Source organism: Lupinus angustifolius, chromosome LG09, assembly GCF_001865875.1.
Source record: "Lupinus angustifolius cultivar Tanjil chromosome LG09, LupAngTanjil_v1.0, whole genome shotgun sequence".
Lineage (NCBI taxonomy): Eukaryota > Viridiplantae > Streptophyta > Magnoliopsida > Fabales > Fabaceae > Lupinus > Lupinus angustifolius.
The window spans coordinates 11,163,052-11,183,497 of record NC_032017.1 but is presented as its reverse complement, the minus strand read 5'-3'; the positions used below and the strand labels follow the sequence as shown (position 1 = coordinate 11,183,497).

The following is a 20,446-nucleotide window of genomic DNA, read 5'->3' as shown; positions in this document are numbered from 1 at the left end:
TTGATCTCCATATTTATAACACAGACAGGACAAATCTTAAAAAAGAAAATTATTTCCTCATGCTGGGTACTATGCTTTTCAGTCTCCTTGTCCTACAAGATGAAAGACAACAATTGATGATATACAACTATAAATTAATTAATTAACTATACCATATTCTTTACAAAAATGTATTTATGCTCCAAGTTTGTATATCAGATTTTCATAATTTTCTTCCCGGGATAAGAAAAAGACAAGTAAGGAATAAGAGAAATTATGGAACACACTTTTCTTTTTGCTAAAAACGAAGTTAATAAATTTGTAGGAGTACTAATGTACCTTCTGATATGTCGCATAAGAAACTAATTACAAGAAATTGCAGTTGTTGCTTCCAATTTAGTGCTTCAAAAAATGAATGAAGATGAGTTGTTCCAAGTTAGTGTCTCTAACTCTACTCATAAGTAAGATAATTTTTTTGTATTATGAAAGGTAATTTTCTCATTTTTTGGGGTAAAGAGCTAATCATTTTTTATATATGTGATTATCCCTCACTATATGTGTCTCTCCCAAAAATTCAATTGTTAGGGATGTTTGAAATATGTTATTATATGAAGTCTCACATTGCCTAGCATTAGAATAGAATAAAATATTAATGTTATACATTAGACATAAGTCCCTTGTTGTAATGTGCACCAGATATAAATAACAAATAGAAAAACCTCATGGGCACTTGGACCCATGGGTGTGCTAGGGTTTGTAATCCTTATTCTCTAACAATATCTTGGTAGCCGCTCAGCACTCTCAAAGACGTAAGCATAATTGGATGAACCCTGCTGCTAGGGCTGGAAACGAGTCGAACTGGAGTTCAGCTCCATGAGGATTGATTCAAATCGAAACTCAACTCGAGTTCGATATGAGTTATTTTTTAGCTCGAGTTCGGCTCAGTTAAAGTTCGTGAACGGTTCCGATCAGTTCAAATTGGTTCATTAACTCAAATAATTAATTTTTCTAAAGAAATATTGCTTATATATATAAAGATAATGTTATTTATATATATAACAACAATAAATATAAAAAATAATACACAATCATAATAAACATAATAATTAGTTTATATATATCGAGCTATCTCATGAATCTAACCAGTCGCACTGTATCCAACTTAAGTTCGGCTCGTTTATTTAACGAGCTCAAATTCGACTCATTTGGTCATGAATCAAGTTTCTCAAGCTAAATAAAGACTCGAGTTTTGAACGAATACCGAGTTAGTTCGGCTCATTGCCAGCTCTACATGTTATCAAATTCTCTTGTTTCTTCTCTTCTATTTATTCTATGCACTTTATTAGATTGTTTGTGATCAACGATATGCAACAATCGCTTTCACTACACCAACAATTAGTATTAGAGCTTATGGTTCAATTGTGACATGGTGAACTTAAGGAGGAGTGGACCTAGAAGTGTGTGGTAGCCACATTTGAGGGAGAGATTGTTGGATTTATTCAAGTGTGAAGTTCCACATTAGATATGTGGAGAGGAATGAAAGAGTTTATAAGTAGAAAAAGCCTATAAAACTAATGCCTAAGGTGTTGGTTCAAGACGTGATGTCTCACTTGTGGCTCTCAACTCTTCTCATACCCTTGTAAGAATGGAACTCATCGATGGTTGGAGGCTCTCTGATCACAGTCTGGTCCAATAATTGGTATCAGAGTCAATTGGTAGATGACTCTTAACTCACACACCAGATAATGGCTAAAGAGGGTGAAGGCATGATGGTTGTGCAATATATGTTGATCCAGAACCCCAGAAGTTAATATAATTGATTAGGATCAATAAGGAGATAGAGACTCACGTGTTGAGTTTGGCCCTGAGATAGATTCTGACAATATCTTTTTAGATGTTAAGAGAATGATCTCATTTGAGATGAAAAGTGGAATATCCTAATAGCGTGTCTGAGACGTCATAGTGAATGATATTAAATGTTTGCAGATCCATAAAAGCACAAAGACGCTAGCTGACTTTGATGTAAAATATAACATGAGCATTGACTTTAATGCAAGATATAACATTGTATCGGTAGATATGCAAGGTGTGACATAGGCATTGGCTTGGATTCAAGGGTGTGGCACGAACATTGGTTAACATTGACGCAAGGTATGTATTGTAGATATATTATTTTTGATGGAGTATGATAGTTCTTTTGAACTATGATTGTCAGAATAGACAATGGTGGTAGCGGTTGAAGCTTTTCAAGGAAGCTTCATGGTTCAACTAGCTGAATATTGAAGAAAGTGGTTGTGGTGAACTTTGGTGTAGATGTTCCATTATATCGAAAGACTTCCTAACAATAGGTGGCTAGGCGGTGTGTTCCATTAGATGGCACAATGAGAAGGTGCACTAGAAGTTTGGAGAGCTAGGCTCTTGGTAACATCGTCAATGATATTCTAAAAGGCTTATGCTGAAGGGGAGCAAACTCTTATGTGAAAGAGTGGTTAAAGAGAATTAGGCATTAAGTAAGGTGATATTATATATTCGATAAGTGGAGATTTTTGTGTAGACTTCCTAAGGAGCGAGATATTCGTCTATTTCAATAAAGTTGGAGACTGTTAGGGATGTTTGAAATATGTCATTATATGAAGTCTCGTTTTGCCTAGCATTAGAATAGAATATCAATGTTACATATTGGACTCAAGTCCCTTGTTGTAGTGTGCACCAGATATCAGCAACAAATAGAAATACCTCATGGGCATTTGGACTCATTGGTATGCTAGGGTTTGTAATCATTATTCTCCTAATAATATTTTGGTAGCCGCTCAACGCTCTCAAAGACGTAGGCATAAGTAGCTGAACCTCAATTCCAAATTCTCTTCTTTCTTCTCTTCTATTTATTCTATGCACTTTATTTAATTGTTTGTGGCATATATTGCACAACGATTAATTTTTTAACATTTTGGCTATCCAAAAAATCTAAAGAAACTTACATTATTATATACCAACTTGAGATATATGATATTCATTCCTAAAAAAATATACATGATTTGAGTACATGATTTGAGTAAAGATAGAGATTACTGCTTCTAATAGTTTATACATTCAGAGAACATCTATTATAGGAAGAAAAAAAACAGAACAAATTACATGTGTTCAAAACAAATTACCCAAAATTTTATTCCCCCATTCTTCACATCACATATAACATCTCAACCATATTAACTATATATACAAAGAGCTTCTTGGCTATTACCACCATGTTCACAAAGTTTGTCTTTCCAACATATGTTTAAACATCTTTCCAATTCAACAGATGGCACAAGCATTAGGATTCTCTTCCATACTTTGAACATAATAATGAGTAGTCATGTGAGGATTATATGCCCTATAAGCCTTAACTAGCTCCAGGACAGGGTCAGGAGCAGGATCTTTCTTCTTCTCCTCTTCTTTCTTCTCTTCTTTTTTCTCATCTTTCTTTCCTTCTTCCTTCTTAGGTTCTTCTTTCTTTTCTTCCAACTTTTTGGGTTCTTCTTTCTTCTCTGGCTCTTTGGCTGGTCCTACTGCAACTATGTCTGTGTGCCAGTATTTGCGTAATTTGCTTACCACATTCACTGGATCTACTGTACCTATCACCGTTAGTTTCTTCTCCTTCATATCCATTGATAGGGCATCAATACCTAGTAGGTTGCAGAAAATTATTGTTGCTAGTTCTTAGAATTTAAAAACATATTGACAATGCAATAAAAGTCCTAAGGAGAACAAAATATGTTTATGTGAAGAGATGTGCAATGTAGAGATTAGATATAAATTATAGTGTAATATCTATACACTTGTAGGTATAATAATGATTTATACATAGTTATAACATCTATTATTTATTTGGATCACTTTTTATGAAGAAAAAATATATATACATTGACAGTGTAAGAGTTCTTTACACTGTCATTATATTATCCACCATTTATTTTCAATCATCGTTGACTTTTAAATAAATGATTGATAATGCAGAGATTAGATATAAATTGTAGTGTAATATCTATACATTTATCAGTATAATAATTTATACACAGTTATAACATCCATCATTCATTTATATCTATATCACTTTTTATGAAGAAAAAAGATATATACCTTGATAGTGTTAGAGTTTTTACACTGTAACTATATTATCCACCATTTATTTTTAATCATCGTTGACTCTTGAATAAAAAGTAATTCAAATGAATGATTGATAATACACTGACTGTGTATAAATATTCACATTGTCAATACATAGATATTACATTCTTTTAAAAAGTTAATGATGATTTAATATGAATGGTGGATAATGCATATACATTGTTAATATACATTTTTTCACTATAAATTCATATCTATTTTTCTCCTTATAATTAAAAATCAATGATAATTAAACTATAAAATGATAGATAATGTGCGTATAAAAAACTTTTATGCTATTTGTAAATAAATATTAAACTATATATAAAAACAGATATACATTAACAATTTAAAGTATTTTTTCATGGAAGTGCAGTATTATCTATTTATATTTATTTAAAAGACAACGGTTCTAAAGAAATTAATGATGTGTGATATAAGTTTCAGAGTAAAAGTGCACATCCATTAAACACACATTATATTCAGCCATTTGTACCAAAACTATACTCCAAACCTCAAATTTAATCTTTTAGGAACTTAGCGGAATTATAGTGTAAATTATTTGAAATTTATATATGTGAAAGTGTTACATTGCAGCATATGAAAGAAAATACGATAACATCCCCCACAAATTCACAAATACCAAAAGACATTGGAACAGCAATAATTATAATAATATTTTGTGCTGTAACATTCCCTTGATTTGAGAGTTCAATACTTAGAAATTTATGTAGGAATGGTATTTTGTATCAGTCATGGAACAAAATACAGTGCAACAGTAATTAACTGAGTGTGGGTAGGTTTGGATGTATTAATGTTTTAAGATAAAGTAAAAATATATGTTGAGTGATCTCTATTATCCCTCACATTTTCGGTAAGAAAATAATCTGCTTTAGGATTTTTACAAGTGTCAAAATAGGAGTTAATTTAATTAATTCTTCTATAACTAAATCCAGACATTGTTGGTAAATATTATTTGATTGTGTCAATGGGAGTGATTTCTGTATTTGAGTTACATTGAAAAACCAAACGTGCAGCCTTCTACTACTGTCTTTTCTTGACTTTGAATAATTCATTTTTCAAGATAATAGAAAGCTAGATCAAGAAAGTTCAGTGAAGGAACATAACAACATCAACTGAATAATAGAACAATGATGATTTTGTACCTGGTAGTGTTGAAACTGTTTTTAAAGCCTTCTGCTTATCCTTGTCATCATGCAAATCTAACTTTAGTACAAATTTCTGTAAGCAAAAATCAGGTAATGATTTAAACCCAAATTCCAAAAAACAAGAAGAATTCAGATAACCCTTTAAATCTGTTAAAGAACATACAAAATCTGAACCAACCATAAAAATAAAATTAAAAAAACAAACTTGAAAAAAAAAATTCTATACCAAGTTGCATAAGATGAAATCTAAACCTTCCACATATAGATCCAGGTTTTAAATTCAAATCCAAAGACTTCGATTATATGACGTGAAATAAGGATAAAAGTAAAGGAAAAAACAGAGGAAGTGAAAAGAGTATGGTATAAAAGCTCATGAAGAATCAACAATGATTCAAAGTTCAGTATCAAGTATAAGAAGTGAATTATCTTTTATTCCCACAAAAAGAACATGAAAAATAAGAATCAAAATCAGAAAAAGAAGGAATCATACCTTCATTTCTTTACAAGTTATGCAATTATGTGAAGATCAAAGGAAGATATATGAGAAAAAGGGTTATAGACTGAAAATAAAGGGATAACAAAAGAGGCAGTTGAGAAGAGAGAGAATCAAATTAAGGTGTGTTGGAAAAGATAGAAAGAAAGTATTTATGGGGAAGATCAATCACATAATGTGTAAAGTATACTTTGGTGAAAGTATTTGTAAATGTATAAGGTTTTTATTATGTCTACCCATGTGGAGGACCAGGGGACAGGGTAAGTTGCAATGAATGGTTGAAATAAATGACATATATGTAATAATTCTGTAGAAATAAGGATACTACATGTTTCTTATTAATTATTATAAATAAATTAACTATAATATTTATTGGAATACTCATAATATATAATAATAGTATATTGTGTGGTGTAGATTTATGCAAAATCAATATATTATTTATTTTATCTCTATTTTTTTTAAAGTTAATAATGATTAAATGGGGATAATACTTTTTGTCTCATGAAAGAAGATATGCTCTCGATTAATATGAATGGTAAATGATACAGTGAGTATATAAAACTCATACGTTATTAGTGTATAGATTTTGTTTCTCATAATAATATAAAAATATATATAAATGTAAGGATTAATAGTGTAAGAGTTTTTACGATATCACAATGTCATTCATATTTAACTATCATTGCTTATTAAAAAAATTATGCACGAATAGTGTAAATATTTATATTTTCATTTATCATTAACTCTTGAATAAAATTAATACAAACAAATGATGTATGATACATTAACTATGTATAAATTTTTACGATGTCAATAAATAGATATTATACGATAAAATAATACAAATGAATAGTGAATCATATATGGATTGTATATAAATATTTACTGTGTATAAATATTATATTAAAAAATTATAGTTTGCAATATAAATTTAATTATTAAAGTATCGTTAGAATAAAGACCTCTCCATGAAGCAGTAACCAAACGTCATAGTTGGACGTACAGTACCCCATAGGTCCTTGTGATATTTGGATTTTTGACCGGCTTAGTCAGGGGCGGCTAGGCCACAGGCCCACCAGATAACGTTTGTATACAGATATAGCAGTGATGGGGTCTAGAATTTAGATTCTCCAAGCCAATTTTTATGACTTTCAACAAATATTATTCACCAATTTTAAATTTAATTAATCAGATGTGGATAGAGTGATTTTGAAATTATTTTAAGATTAGCCAAACAAATATTAGATTGATCCATAGTATTTCATATTAGTGATATAGATCAAGTCGTCCAGATGATATAAAATGGCAAGAACTTTGATTGATATATGAGTCAAGTAGGTCAAATAATAAGAATGATAAAATTTTATCTATAAAATATTTATGCAATAACATTGGTAGGGAATTAGAAGTAACTGATGTACACATTTTCTATATGATGTGTTTTAATCAATAGCATTGTTATATTATCCTACTAATTTTTCTACACACAAAAAAGTGACACATATCACTTATAATTTAATCATTAATAAATAAAGTATATTATTATAACACATATTATCTTCTTGTTGGTAGGAAAATATAATTGGAGTATAATCATTTTCCTTTAATTAAATATTAAAATGTAATTTTCTTTATAAGTGCTTACAGTAAATAGGGTTTTGCTATATTAACTAAAAAATTCTTTCTTGGAAAGAGTGAATTCTAAGCATGGCGTCATGTGTGGGTAGAATTTTTGGAGTTTGTGCTAGGGGATTTTCATTCCATTATTTTAAAACTCTTAATTATCAAGTGTCAACTTCAGCCCACATAACCAAAAAAAACTATGGGTGTTTGCAATCCATTTGGATCGGTTTTTAGACAAAAAATAATATGATCTAAACATGTAGTTAATATATGGTCTAAACTGGTCTGGTCTAGTTATATTAAGACGTCTTATTCCATCTGATCCAAATATAATATGTGATTTCGGTTCAGTTTGGATCGTTTTTTTATTTTATAAAATATTGAAATTGCATTTACATTCAAAACTCATAAAAATGACTAAATATTAAGCATAAAACAACAATAAAAATAGTGTTTAATAACATTAAAATGTGTGCAACTATAGTCAGTGGCGGAGGATGGAAGGGACAGGTGGGGGTTTTGTTTTCCTACGGAAATATATATGTTGTCTCACAAAGTGTGTCACTTCATGTGTCAGTAAGACAATAATAATAAAAGTAAAAAATAGTAACGACAATAAGATATCAATAATAACAAGACAACAAAATAACAAGATATCAAATAACAATAATATGAACATTTGCAACGTAATTTTAACAGTTATGGTATTCAACCGATGATTAATAACAATAATACTTTCAGAACAATAAAATTGATAATAAAGCACCTAATGAGAATAACACTTAAATCATCTTTATTTGGTTGTGGGATTGATTTAAGTTCTAAAAAAAGTGTATCAAAAAACATAGCAACATATATATAAGTATGTGTTATAGAATATAACAAATAAAATATAGATACAATTTTGGAGTTGGGACTTAAGAATAAGTTTGGAAGACACTTAAAAGTATTACATACTTAAACTTTACATATTATTTTGGTCCGGTCTGGATCCAAGAGGTGAAACCAAAAACCGGACCAGACCAATCGGTCTTTAAAAAATAAGTTCAACATGATCCAAATGCATTCGTTTTTTGCGGTTTCGGTCTATTTTGGATCGGTTTTCGGTTTTATTGTTGGATCAGTCTGGATTTGAACACCCATACTAACAACATATTAGTTTAGTGGTGTGAGACTTGTTATATTCTCAGAATGACCAAAATGTTAAGCGTTCGATCCTGAGAGTAACATTTATTGGGAGGAGCATCCACGAACTCATAAAATGATTAGTCTCTTACTAAAAAATGATGAGAGGATATTCTTGGTAGTATAAAAAAACTTCAACCCACATGATAGAGGTGTCAAAACGGGCTACCTGAACGAGTTCGGGCTAGCCCATGTCGGGTTCGGGCTAAACTAGGCTAGGCTAAAATACTCGGATATAATTTATGCATATTAAATTGTAGCCCAAACCCGCCCTAAGCGAGTTGCGGGTTGTGGCGGCCCGGCCCGCATAAACTAAAAAATAATTATTTAAATTTTAACATATTTAATATATTTAAAAATATATATCATTTGATATTAATATATATATTTTTAACACATTTGTTATGCCCAATGTAACCAAACTTATATCTAATGTCATGTGTTTGAGTTAAGACGTGATGTCAATTTCACAAATATGATTTTTAACATAACTCTTTTATTAAATCTCTAACTTCAATTGGACACTCACTCTCTAACACAATATAATTTGTAACTTTACTTTAATATATGAACATTTGGACATTGTCAATAATATTATATTTTGTATGTTCTTTATCAACGCTTTCATTGTGAACTATTATATTAAATTTGGTTGTTTGAAGTTATATATGGTAAACAATTATGTTGTCTTTTAGTTTTGTTGTAAACATTGTTTTCTTTATTATGTTTTTGTTGTAGAAGTTAAATCTAATTAAATACACAATTAAGAAAAGAAAATTGAAATCTATATGGTTTAATGTCTTTTCATTTGATTTGATCCATTATTTTGTTATTTGGCTTAAAAATATATTCCACAAAATAGAAAAAATAATATAATTCTTAACTAATTTATAAATATTTATGTTTAGACATTACTCTATTTTTTTATTCAAAGTTCATAATACAATATTTACTATATATTTTTTATTATAAGTTGTTTTGTAGATTTTCACCTAATGCTTATTACCAATGCAAAAGATTTAAAAAGATACAAAAATATAAGGAAAACAGGCAACCCGAACCTTCCCGGGTAAGCCCGGCCCAAACCTGGATTTAAAATAGCCCAGTCGGGTCGGGCTAAAAAGCCTGAATTTTATAAAATGTATCTACTTTGATACCTAAGCCCTATAAGTTTTCGGACTTTGGCGGGTCGGCCCAACCAGGTCGGCCCATTTTGACAGCTCCACCACACGCCAACAAGACGTTCGTTAAGTGATGTAAGGTTTCATTAGATTTTCAAGATGATCAAAAGATAAAAGGTCTTGAGAGCGATACTTATTGGAAGGAACAACTACATACTTCAAAAGAGATTAGATTCTTATCAATAAGATGACAATATATCTTTGGTAGTACCCAAAAAAACTTCATCACACATCAAATATGATATTAACATAAATAATATCAAAAAAATAACAAGGAAAAAAGTGTATGCACTAACGGTATAAATTTTTTATATATTATCAGTCTATTATTCATTATTTAATTTTAATCATTATTTATTTTTAAAAAGTAATACAAATGAATAGTATATAATATATTAATCATATATAAATATTTATAATAACATTGAATGGATATTCTACTCAAGAAATTATCATATCCCTACAATAGACACAAACAGTACGAGAATTCTATACTTTAAACCTGTTTACAAAAGCAACCCATGCATTCCCATAATTTCACACCTATTTTGCACCTCTGCAATTTTTCTTAACAGTAAATCATCACCGATTAGTCTAACAGTTGGGGGTTATATATTGGAAGTGGCCGGCTAGGGAGAATTGTGAGAACAATGACAAAGAACCTTGTGCAAAATTTAATCCTCAGTTGAGATGGGAAGGAGGTGTTTTCATCTTGCTATCTTTTTCTGCAGTGGTGCAGTGGCTGTAGGGGAGGGGTTGCCATGGGTGAGGAAATTGTAAGCGCATGTGCCAATATGGTGGGGTCATTTCAAATTACAGACGGAATCACCTGCCTCAAATATTGGGATAGTGTCACCACTAAAGTCATATAGCAAATTGCAATTTAATACTGAATCACAATAATGCAATTATGTACATTGGAACACATTTAGATAATATTGGTCCATCAAATTCAAAAATATTTTTTTAATTAAAAAAGAATTCATACCTATCAGAACATGAGCATTAACAGTGGTTATAATAATCACAAAAGTAATTTAAAACACTGACAGTTCTGTTGTTGGTGTTGCAAGGATAAAGAGGAAAAAACAAAAAAAAAAATAACAACCATTAAAGAGGGTTTCAATAATTTAGGAAACGAACTTAATTTAAAGTCATGCATTGGTACCACACTACCACTTGCCAAGTTTGTATCAATGTTGTTGACGTGAAAGAAGATAGCCATTAACTAATGAACAAGGTTAGCAACTTGAAAAATTTTATATTCATTGAGTGGGACGGTTCTTATTTTACTGATACTTTAAAAATAAAAATAGTATAAATATAATGATAAAATTGTCATTATAACTTACTATTTGTTTTATTTTTTACGGTACTTCCATATTTAGTACTGGAGCCTCCGATACTAGAGAGAAGTGTAGCTCCATCTCCTCTTATAGCCTATATTAATTTCATTTTGATTCAAACTCTTTACCTTTTCAAAGTTTCCGGGCCGATTGAGACAGGTGTTGAAGAATTGTCCAAAGCAATTTAGGGTATGTTGGGTAACATCAAATCACTGTTATTTTTTTTTGCCAAGACTTGTATATTTTATGTACTTAGAACTTGATTCGTGGCTAGGATATGAAAGATATGATATATGATAACCTTTTGTATCATATCATAACCAAATTATTAGTGAGCCAATAAGATAAACTTATCATATTGACTTATTTATCGTCTTTAATATAATATCTTAGTTTTGACATATTATCTTATGAAATTAGGAAGGGTATTTAATGTGAACCTCTTGAATAAAAGACTCTTGAACGATTTATCTTGGTTGGTGTTTGGCCCAAGCTCACGGTTGACCAGAGCTTTTGAGAATAAAGTAAGCAGCGGAAATATGAAATTGGATAAAAGAAGATTGAATAGATTTGAGGTGAAGGCGCCACAACACTTGAGGTGTTGATAAGCCAAAGTGATGCTCGCCACAAGAACTTGGTTCTTGATAAGAACTTCTAATCTTGGTTCAACCAAGAAGGTTTGGAGAATCCTCTCACAAGGATGCAATCATCAATTCACAAAGAATTATGATTCAACTTAACTTGTTTATTCCATTTCAAAAGTTTTACATTTATAGGCAAGCCACTAGGCTCCCACGGTTGGCTATCATTAAACTAGTAAGGCTAATGCATGGTAATATTAACATAGGATACCATAAGCCAAATGAATCTACTCCTAAACTAGACTACATTCGGATGGTAAAGATATGAACACATGTATTTCGTGTGCTTTATTACAATTGAAAGACAAACATAATGACTTAGGCCTAGAATGCCTTGGATGTCACGGTTGGATTGTTGTGAACACTCAATTTTGTCCAGGCTCTATTTATAAAATCTAAAAATTAGTTTTTTTTATCTTCTTCAAAATAGCAAAAGTAAGGGCTGCATTTTTAGATATAGCATGACTAATGTTATCCCTTTTAATTATTGAGTTTTTGTTTAAGTGACTATCAAACATTTGATACTAGTAATGTTATTAAAAATAAAATATACAAATCGGAAGATATTATAAAGTGTAATGTTGCACAACCAAAAGGCACACAAAATGAATCTTCGGATATCAAGTCTTTATGTATGAAATGTAACTTTGATGGAGATAATAAAATGGCACTGTTACGTTAAAGAAGAGGGAAAGGCATTGAGTTATATAAATATATTGTCAACTTTCTTTCACCGGGGAAGGGGAATAGGTGAGCTAAAAAAGAAGGGGGAGGGATTTTCAATTATTTTCTTTTGAGTAAATTACACTGACACCTCATGAGTTTTAATGAAATTACATAAACCACCCTTCATTTTTTCTAAACTTATACAAACCTCCCCTAGTTTTTTACTTTCATTACACTGACCACCCCTGTCTAAGAAATAAGTGTAATCTTTTAAACAAAAAATGTGATAAATGCAATTAAGTTAAACAAAACATGATATATTGTGTAGACAAGTCTAAATAATATACAAATTAATGTATCTTTATTATTTTTTTGTTACAAAATGCATCAACAATTATAAAGAAATATTGTTTAAATCACTCTTATAATGTAGTGTAACGAACCAAAAATAATAAAGATATATTGATTTGTATATTATTTAGACTTGTCTACACAATATATCATGTTTTAATTAACTTAATTGCATTTATCACATTTTTTGTTTAAAAATTACACTTATTTATTATACATTATTATACAGGTGATCAGTGTAATGAAAGTATAAAATAGGGGAGGTTTGTGTAAATTTAGAAAAGTGAGGGGTGGTTTGTATAATTTCACTAAAACTCATGGGTGTCAATGTAATTTACTCTTTAATTTTCTTAACCTCTTGGTTTTCCTCACCTTACCATCTTCCACACTTTCACATCGGATAGCCACCAAATCCATCTTAAACCCACAACAACAAAAAGTGATGAACACTCTAACCACTCTCCGAATCCCTTCCCCCTCCTCGTTGAATCTAATAAATCCCACCACCAAACAACCTTCAAAGACAGTAGCATTGATATCTCTACTAGAATAGATGTCATTTACATAATCTCATAGATATTGTCCATTCTCTTGCCCCTTTTGCTATTACTGAACTTGGAGAAACACTCAGTTTCTTAAGTTCCAAAATTTGTTCCATCTGTGGAGTGTAAATTCTAGTCATTGATTGTGGTTATCAATTTGGAATACACTGCATAGTAACAGTCCAAGATATGTGGCTAGTGGAGAAATATCTAATTGTGATTGTAGTTGCAATCAAAGCTGAACCAGTGGGACTCGGTGGTTCAATTGCCGACTAAGTCGGTTGATGATGACACATAGAGAGTTGGAACACGATGGGTTGGTCTTGTTGAAGGTTCAAGCGGCTATGGAAATTATAAGCATCCAACACATGTGTGCCATACATATCAATTGTTGACAAAAAGTGGGTTGAAAGATGAGAACATAGTGATGTTTGTGTATGATGAGATAGCTATGAATGAGATGAATCCAAGACATGAAGTAATCATCAATCGTTCACATGGACCAAATGTATATGCTGACTTTGGCTACCCATGAAGTCCATTTTTCCATTCTCTACCCATGAAGTCCATTTCTCCATTCTTAGAGATGGTTTTTACTACTGGATAAGGCAAATGACTCCTTTGTGGTTAGATGAGTCATGGAAAAACCTAAAGTAGGGGAGTTTGATGAAAAAAGAAGAAGCTATTATGCTTAAAAAGCCCTTCTAGTTCCTTAACCATTGAAGGAATATATGGAGCATGAAATGATATCACTATCCTCTTGCCCTTCATTCCTATACTCATGAAAATCACTCTCCCATTTGGATGCTACTTCCATCAATAATACCAATCATGTGTTGCCACCATCACATGATAGGAAGAAGAATCCTATGATGATTCGTGCACCTAAGGAGGTTATCAGCGTGTTTTCTTCTACTTATTAAGATGCATGTTCTTTTGGTGTCATCTTCAAATGTGGCCTCATTCACTTGGTTTTCACTCCCCTACGTTCCAGAGTTCACACTCCACGTGATTGGTCTTTATGTGAAGCTTAGAACAAAGCATGTGGCTACTTTGGGTCTAGATCTGATGATAAATATATAGAAATTTGGTTTAACAACCCTTGATTGAAGCAATATGGAAGAAGCACTGGAAAAGGCTAGGAGGAAATATAGAGTTATGGGGTTTCATTTGCCATGGATTCTAAAGCTTTAGAGCATGGCTTTAAAATTCTTGATGAATGCTGCAAAGAAGTATGAAATGGCTTCAATTGCAACTCAAGTTTCTTGTTTTGTGGCCAATATGATGGACACAAGAATAGCACTAATCAATCATAGAATCACCAACAAGCTCTTTGCATATGTGTTACAATACATCCAAATATTATCATGGTGAAAGAGGTATTTCTAACCCCTATCCATTTAGCATTTGTCTTGGACTATACTATTGGTTGTGGACTCTAAGAGTATTATTTAGCCATTGAATGGAGATATCACATCAGCCTTAAAACAAAACCAATATTCTATTCCCGCGTGAATGCATTGGTGGTAAGTTTGATGGGTGTATGTTGGAGAACTCATATGTTGCAGGAGACACTTATGTCCTGAGTACAATGAATAAATATACCAATCTGATCATAGTTGAGTTCTTGAAGGGATCCAATACCAGTGATCTTAACCATATACCAGTTAATGCTAAATTTAATGCCATGGTCAATTGTTCTTGTGAGAACAACTTGATTTAAAAAGAGTATGGATTGTTCATTACCTATGCCCTCAGACTGGAGAATAATGTTCAGGAGTTTTCTTAGGAGACTAATATTTATGCAAAGCTGTTGTAGAGTTCTAACCCAAGTGCTAATTTCAGTCAAAAAAATGGAATTGTTTCCATTCCAAGAAGAGATCAAAGTAGAGTCTATGTTGCTTTAATCCAAGAACAGGAAATCTATCTAGGACAGTTGCAGCTGGAATATCTATATTAGCAATATGTGGGCTTGTCCTATAGTGATTTGTCTACAGAAAATTTGATAAGGCTTTCAACTCAAGATGATATTCATGTCCAGCACAAATATTGTTTGGTGATCAAGTCCATCACATGGAGAACTTGCACTAGTGAAGTGCAAATAAAATAATCAATGGCTGAAGGCAAAAGTAAAAGAAGACAAGGCCCAACGCTTGGTGAACCCATGGAGGTAACTTACTAGTAAACATAACAAATAAGTATTTTTTAAGTAGTAACCGTTTAATATTTATGCCAGTATTTTAAGTTAAATAAATTTTATGGAATTTTAATAGTAAGGTTATGGTTCGAGTTGTCTTTAACTTCCTTGAAAATAAGAAGAAGGTCTACAACCAACACCATCTATAAACTATTAGTTTCATTGAATTAAAACAATCATATATTATAAACATTTTCAAACCAATAAAAAATCAACTCAACAGAATAAGTATTTTCAAATCAATAACAATCAACCAAACCAAAGCGGAAACCATTTTCGAACTAGAACTGCTTAGTCTTGATTTCCCTATTGCACCCAGGGATACGTAGGAGCAAGATAACCTCTTGTCAGATGCAAATAAAAAAATATATTCGGTTTTACTAATTGAATTTTGAATGAATAAGTGTTAAGGGTATAAAAATCTGTTTGATTCGTGAGGGTACCGTTTTAACACGGGTGGACGGGGTGCTAATACCTTCCTCGATCCGTAATCGACTCCCGAATTTAGAGTCTCTATTCAAAGACCATTTTTTTATCCAAATTGGGCATAAACAAGAGTTTTCTATGTTTTAACCGTAAAAAACATAGTGGCGACTCCAAATCAATCGGGAGAGGTAGAAATCGAGTTCGCTTCCTCCCAAGTTGCAGAGTCGGTCTTCCAACAGAAAATCGAGTCGCGACAATTGTGAAGAGCATAAGATTTCATTATTCCTTAAGTGCAGGCTCACAATTAAGTCACATGATGAATGAGACTTGATGACTCCATAATGCTCACAGTTAGGCTTTGATGAGCTCCATAGGATTCTTCTAATTCAGCACATGGAAATTGTTGTAGTTAAAGCCTCCTTATTGGTCCTCGGGTGCACGTGTGTTTGGCATAGGACTCCTTTTGTTAAGGAAGAAAATTCCCTCGGCTGAATGATGCTTACTCATGCACTAAATAGCTTAGGATGTCGTTGGTGCAAGTTGGTAGGCTGCCAACGGCTAGAACATGTGCATAATGCATCATTAATGCACAATTAAGGTCTCCAACGGTCACATGCTAATTCCACACGAGCATCTTTGTTGCAACAGCTCTGAAAGTGACTTAGGATTCCTCTGGATGAAATATGCTCAGGTGAATTTAGCTCTAACGGTCCAGACAAGGTGTTTAAGCACCATAAATGCTCCATTAAGCTCCTCCACGGTCATATTTTGATTCCCCTCGAGCAATCCTTCTCCAATGGCTACAATAGTCTTTATTTACCTGCCAAATAATATTAGACTAAGTTAGAATGACTTTAGTTCACGAAAAATACAAGTTGGTCCAAACATTAAAGTGTCAGTTACACTTTTAGGCTTGACTTGGTCATCCACGAGCCATTTTTCAATCTAGACTTTATTTATGGGCAGATTTATGATTAAAACACTTAAAATAAATTAACTAAGTGTTGGACAAAAATTAGCCCACACATTTATTATCAAAATTAAAAATGTTCACTGCTAACTAAATTGGCTAGGTCTGACTCGGCCAGGCTACGCACAGTGCCTGATGCGGCACGCTAGGCGCATGCGACTCACTCAGATTTCTTGGCTAGGCCAAATTGGCCCAGCACCTGGTTCAGCACTTGGTGCGCCAGGGACCTCAACTCGGTGAAAGTTGTCTCGGTCAGGTTTCATGCTTGATGCACCAGGGACCTTAACTCGGTCAGAGTTGTCTCGGTCAGGTCTTGCGCCTGGTTCTGTGCCAGGGTCAATTTTGGCGCCTGAGCCAAACCCGTGGCCTGTCTTGTGCGCATGGCTTGGTCCATCTTTGGCTCGGTGAGAACCATGGACCAAGATGCTAGTGAGCATCTTTAGACCCCCTTGGGCTATCTTTGGCTCATCATCATGGATCAACATTATGAGTTTTCCAAGGGCATTTTGAGCCCTCTTTGCCCTAGCCCTAGTCATAGGACCACTTATGCCTTCAAGGCCATCATAATCAAGGTTAGGCTCTTTGGGGTTCACATCATCCCCTCCTTCTTGAAGAGATTTCGACATCGAAATTACATCTTCTTCACCTACATCAAATGGAAACAAATCATCAGCATTCATTAGAGCAACATTAGGCAAATACTTCCCTTGTACTTGGATGTTAGGTGCTTTGGCACAATCCTTAGTAAACACGACTTGATTGATTAAGTCATCCATGAGTCCAATCGCAAGGCAAGTGAACAATGTCTCGGCTTCCCACCAGTCATCAACTCCTTTGATGATTCCAAGCTCCTGAAAAAATTCTAGAAACATATTTTGGCAAAACAAAGTTCGTTGTGAAAAAAAATAGAGGCGTGATGGGTTGTTTTGTTAGAACAACCTTGTTGTCTTCCACTTTATCCATAAGATATAGTGGTTTCTTCTCCCTCTCTTTTTTTATTTTCTTTTCACTTTCTTTTGTTTTTCTCTCACTCTTTTTTTCCTAGTGCTATTTTTTTTCAAGATCTTCTTGTCTTCAATAACTTGTTCGGGAGTCAATGGTGAAAGTATCACCCTCCTCTTGTTGTGTATTAATGTGTACTTATTTGTGTGTCCATCATGTGTTGCTCTCTTATCATACTGCCATGGTTGGCCTAGTAATAAATGACTAGCCTCCATATCCACGACATCACATAGGACTGAATATTCATAGCTCCCAATAGTAAAATGGACTTCAACTTGTTTATCAACAAGCATCTCTCCCACCTCACTCAACCATTGTAATCAGTATGGAGTGAGATGTGTCTTAGTTTCAAGATTTAGTTTGGATATTAATCTTGTACTAACAACATTTGTGCAACTTCCACTATCAATGATCAAACAATAAAATCTTACCACCAACTAGACACCTTGTATGGAAGATGTTTCCTCTTTGGTCAGCTTCTTGGTCTTTGATTTGACTCCCTAAGAGCCTCCTCACCACAAGCAAGTCACCTTCAGGAACAATAGCATCATCCTCCTCATGACCATCGTCTTCATCACTTGAGGCTTAAAGATTGAGATTCTATCTCTCCATTAGTCATGATCATTGTCTTCCTTGTAGGACATTGAGAGGCAATGTGCCCATGGCCTAAGCACTTGAAACACTTGACATCTCTACTCCTTTGACTTGTCACCACAGCTTGTTTACCTGGCTTGTAGTCACAGATCCTTTGGTGCTAGGTGTAACTTCCTTTGTTGGGCCCTCCTTCTTGAGTTTGTCAACCCACCTTGATGATTGATATTTGGAACTCGATCCCGAAGAGAATTTAGACTTATTTCTCCTCAATTGCTCCTCTACCTTTATTGTTTGTTGAACTAGATCATCTAACTCAACATAGTGTTGTAATTCAACAATGTCTTGGATGTCTTGATTCAACCCATGTAAGAACCTTGCCATAGTGGCTTCTCGGTCTTCATGGAAATTAGACCTCAACAAGGCCAATTCCATCTCCTTGAAATACTCATCAACACTTTTAGACCCTTGTGTGAGCCTTTGTAGTTTGTTGTGAATATTCCTTTGATAGGAGTTAGGAACAAACCTTCTCCTTATGATCAACTTCATCTCTTCCCATGTATCAATTGGTTCAACACCAATTCTTATCCTCTCCTTTTGAAGTTGATCCCACCAAATCATGACATACTCCTTGAATTCCAAGGCTGCCACCTTTACTTTCTTTTCCCCATTTTAAGAATTGTAATCAAACACTTGTTCAATTTTCAATTTGTGAAAGAAAATCACTCCAACTTCTCAAAATTGGAACGTTGTGACTTGAGTTATACCTCAAAGAAAGAACTTGACACTTTTTGTTTAGACTCTTTTAGATTCTTTTGAACCTTTTGTAGAATCACCTTGACACTTTGTATAACTTTTTGATTTTGGACTTTTGACACTTTTTTATTTTTGGACTTTGACACTTTTTTGACACTTTTGATTTTTGGACTTTGACACTTTTTGGAAGATAAAGATAAAGATAGATATACTCACAGCCAAGAAAGAGTGAACACCAAGCAAGAGACTAGATCTGATGCCACTTGGTGTGAACCTCTTGGATAAAAGGCTCTTGAACGATCTATCTTGGTTGGTGCTTGGCTCAAGCTCACGGTTGACTAGAGCTTTTGAGAATAAAGTAAGTAGCGGAAATATGAAATTGGATAAAAGAAGATGGAATAGATTTGAGGTGAAGGTGCCACAACACATGAGGTGTTGCTAAGCCAAAGTGATGCTCGCCACAAGAACTTGGTTCTTGATAAGAACTTCTAATCTTGGTTCAACCAAGAAGGTTTGGAGAATACTCTCACAAGGATACAATCCTCAATTCACAAAGAATTATGATTCAACTTAACTTGTTTATTCCATTGCAAAAGTCTTACATTTATAGGCAAGCCACTAGGCTCCCACGGTTGGCTATCATTAAACTAGTAAGGCTAATGCATGGTAATCTTAACATGGGATACCATAAGCCAAATGAATCTACTCCTAAACTAGACTACATTCAGATGGTAAATATATGAGCACATGCATTTTGTGTGCTTTATTACAATTGAAAGACAAACATAATGACTTAGGCCTAGGATGCCACAGTTGGATTGTGAAGAGCATATGACTCCATTCTTCCTTAAGTGCACGGCTCAAAATAAAGTCACATTATGAATGAGACTTTATGACTCCATAATGCTCACGGCTAGGCTTTGATGAGCTCCATAGAATTCTTCTAATTCGGCACATGGAAATTGTTGTAGTTAAAGCCTCCTTAATGGTCCTCGGGTGCACTTGTGCTTGGCATAGGATTCCTTTTGTCAATGAAGGAAATTCCCTTGGCTGAATGATGCTTAATCATGCACTAAATAGCTTAGGATGTCGTTGGTGCAAGTTGGTAGGCTGCCAACGGCTAGAACATGTGCATAATGCACCATTAATGTACAATTAAGGTCTCCAACAACCACATGT

At 33.2% G+C, this 20,446-nt stretch overlaps 1 protein-coding gene across 1 annotated transcript; it reads right to left on the bottom strand.

Annotated features, from left to right (window-relative positions):
• LOC109355856 (heavy metal-associated isoprenylated plant protein 39-like) lies at positions 3,060–5,993 on the bottom strand. Its single transcript, XM_019599104.1, has 3 exons — positions 5,785–5,993; positions 5,292–5,367; positions 3,060–3,644 (listed from the first exon to the last, which is right to left on the bottom strand). Exons 1-3 carry the CDS (start codon positions 5,788–5,790, stop codon positions 3,274–3,276), a joined length of 453 nt encoding a protein of 150 aa, XP_019454649.1. The 5' UTR covers positions 5,791–5,993; the 3' UTR covers positions 3,060–3,273.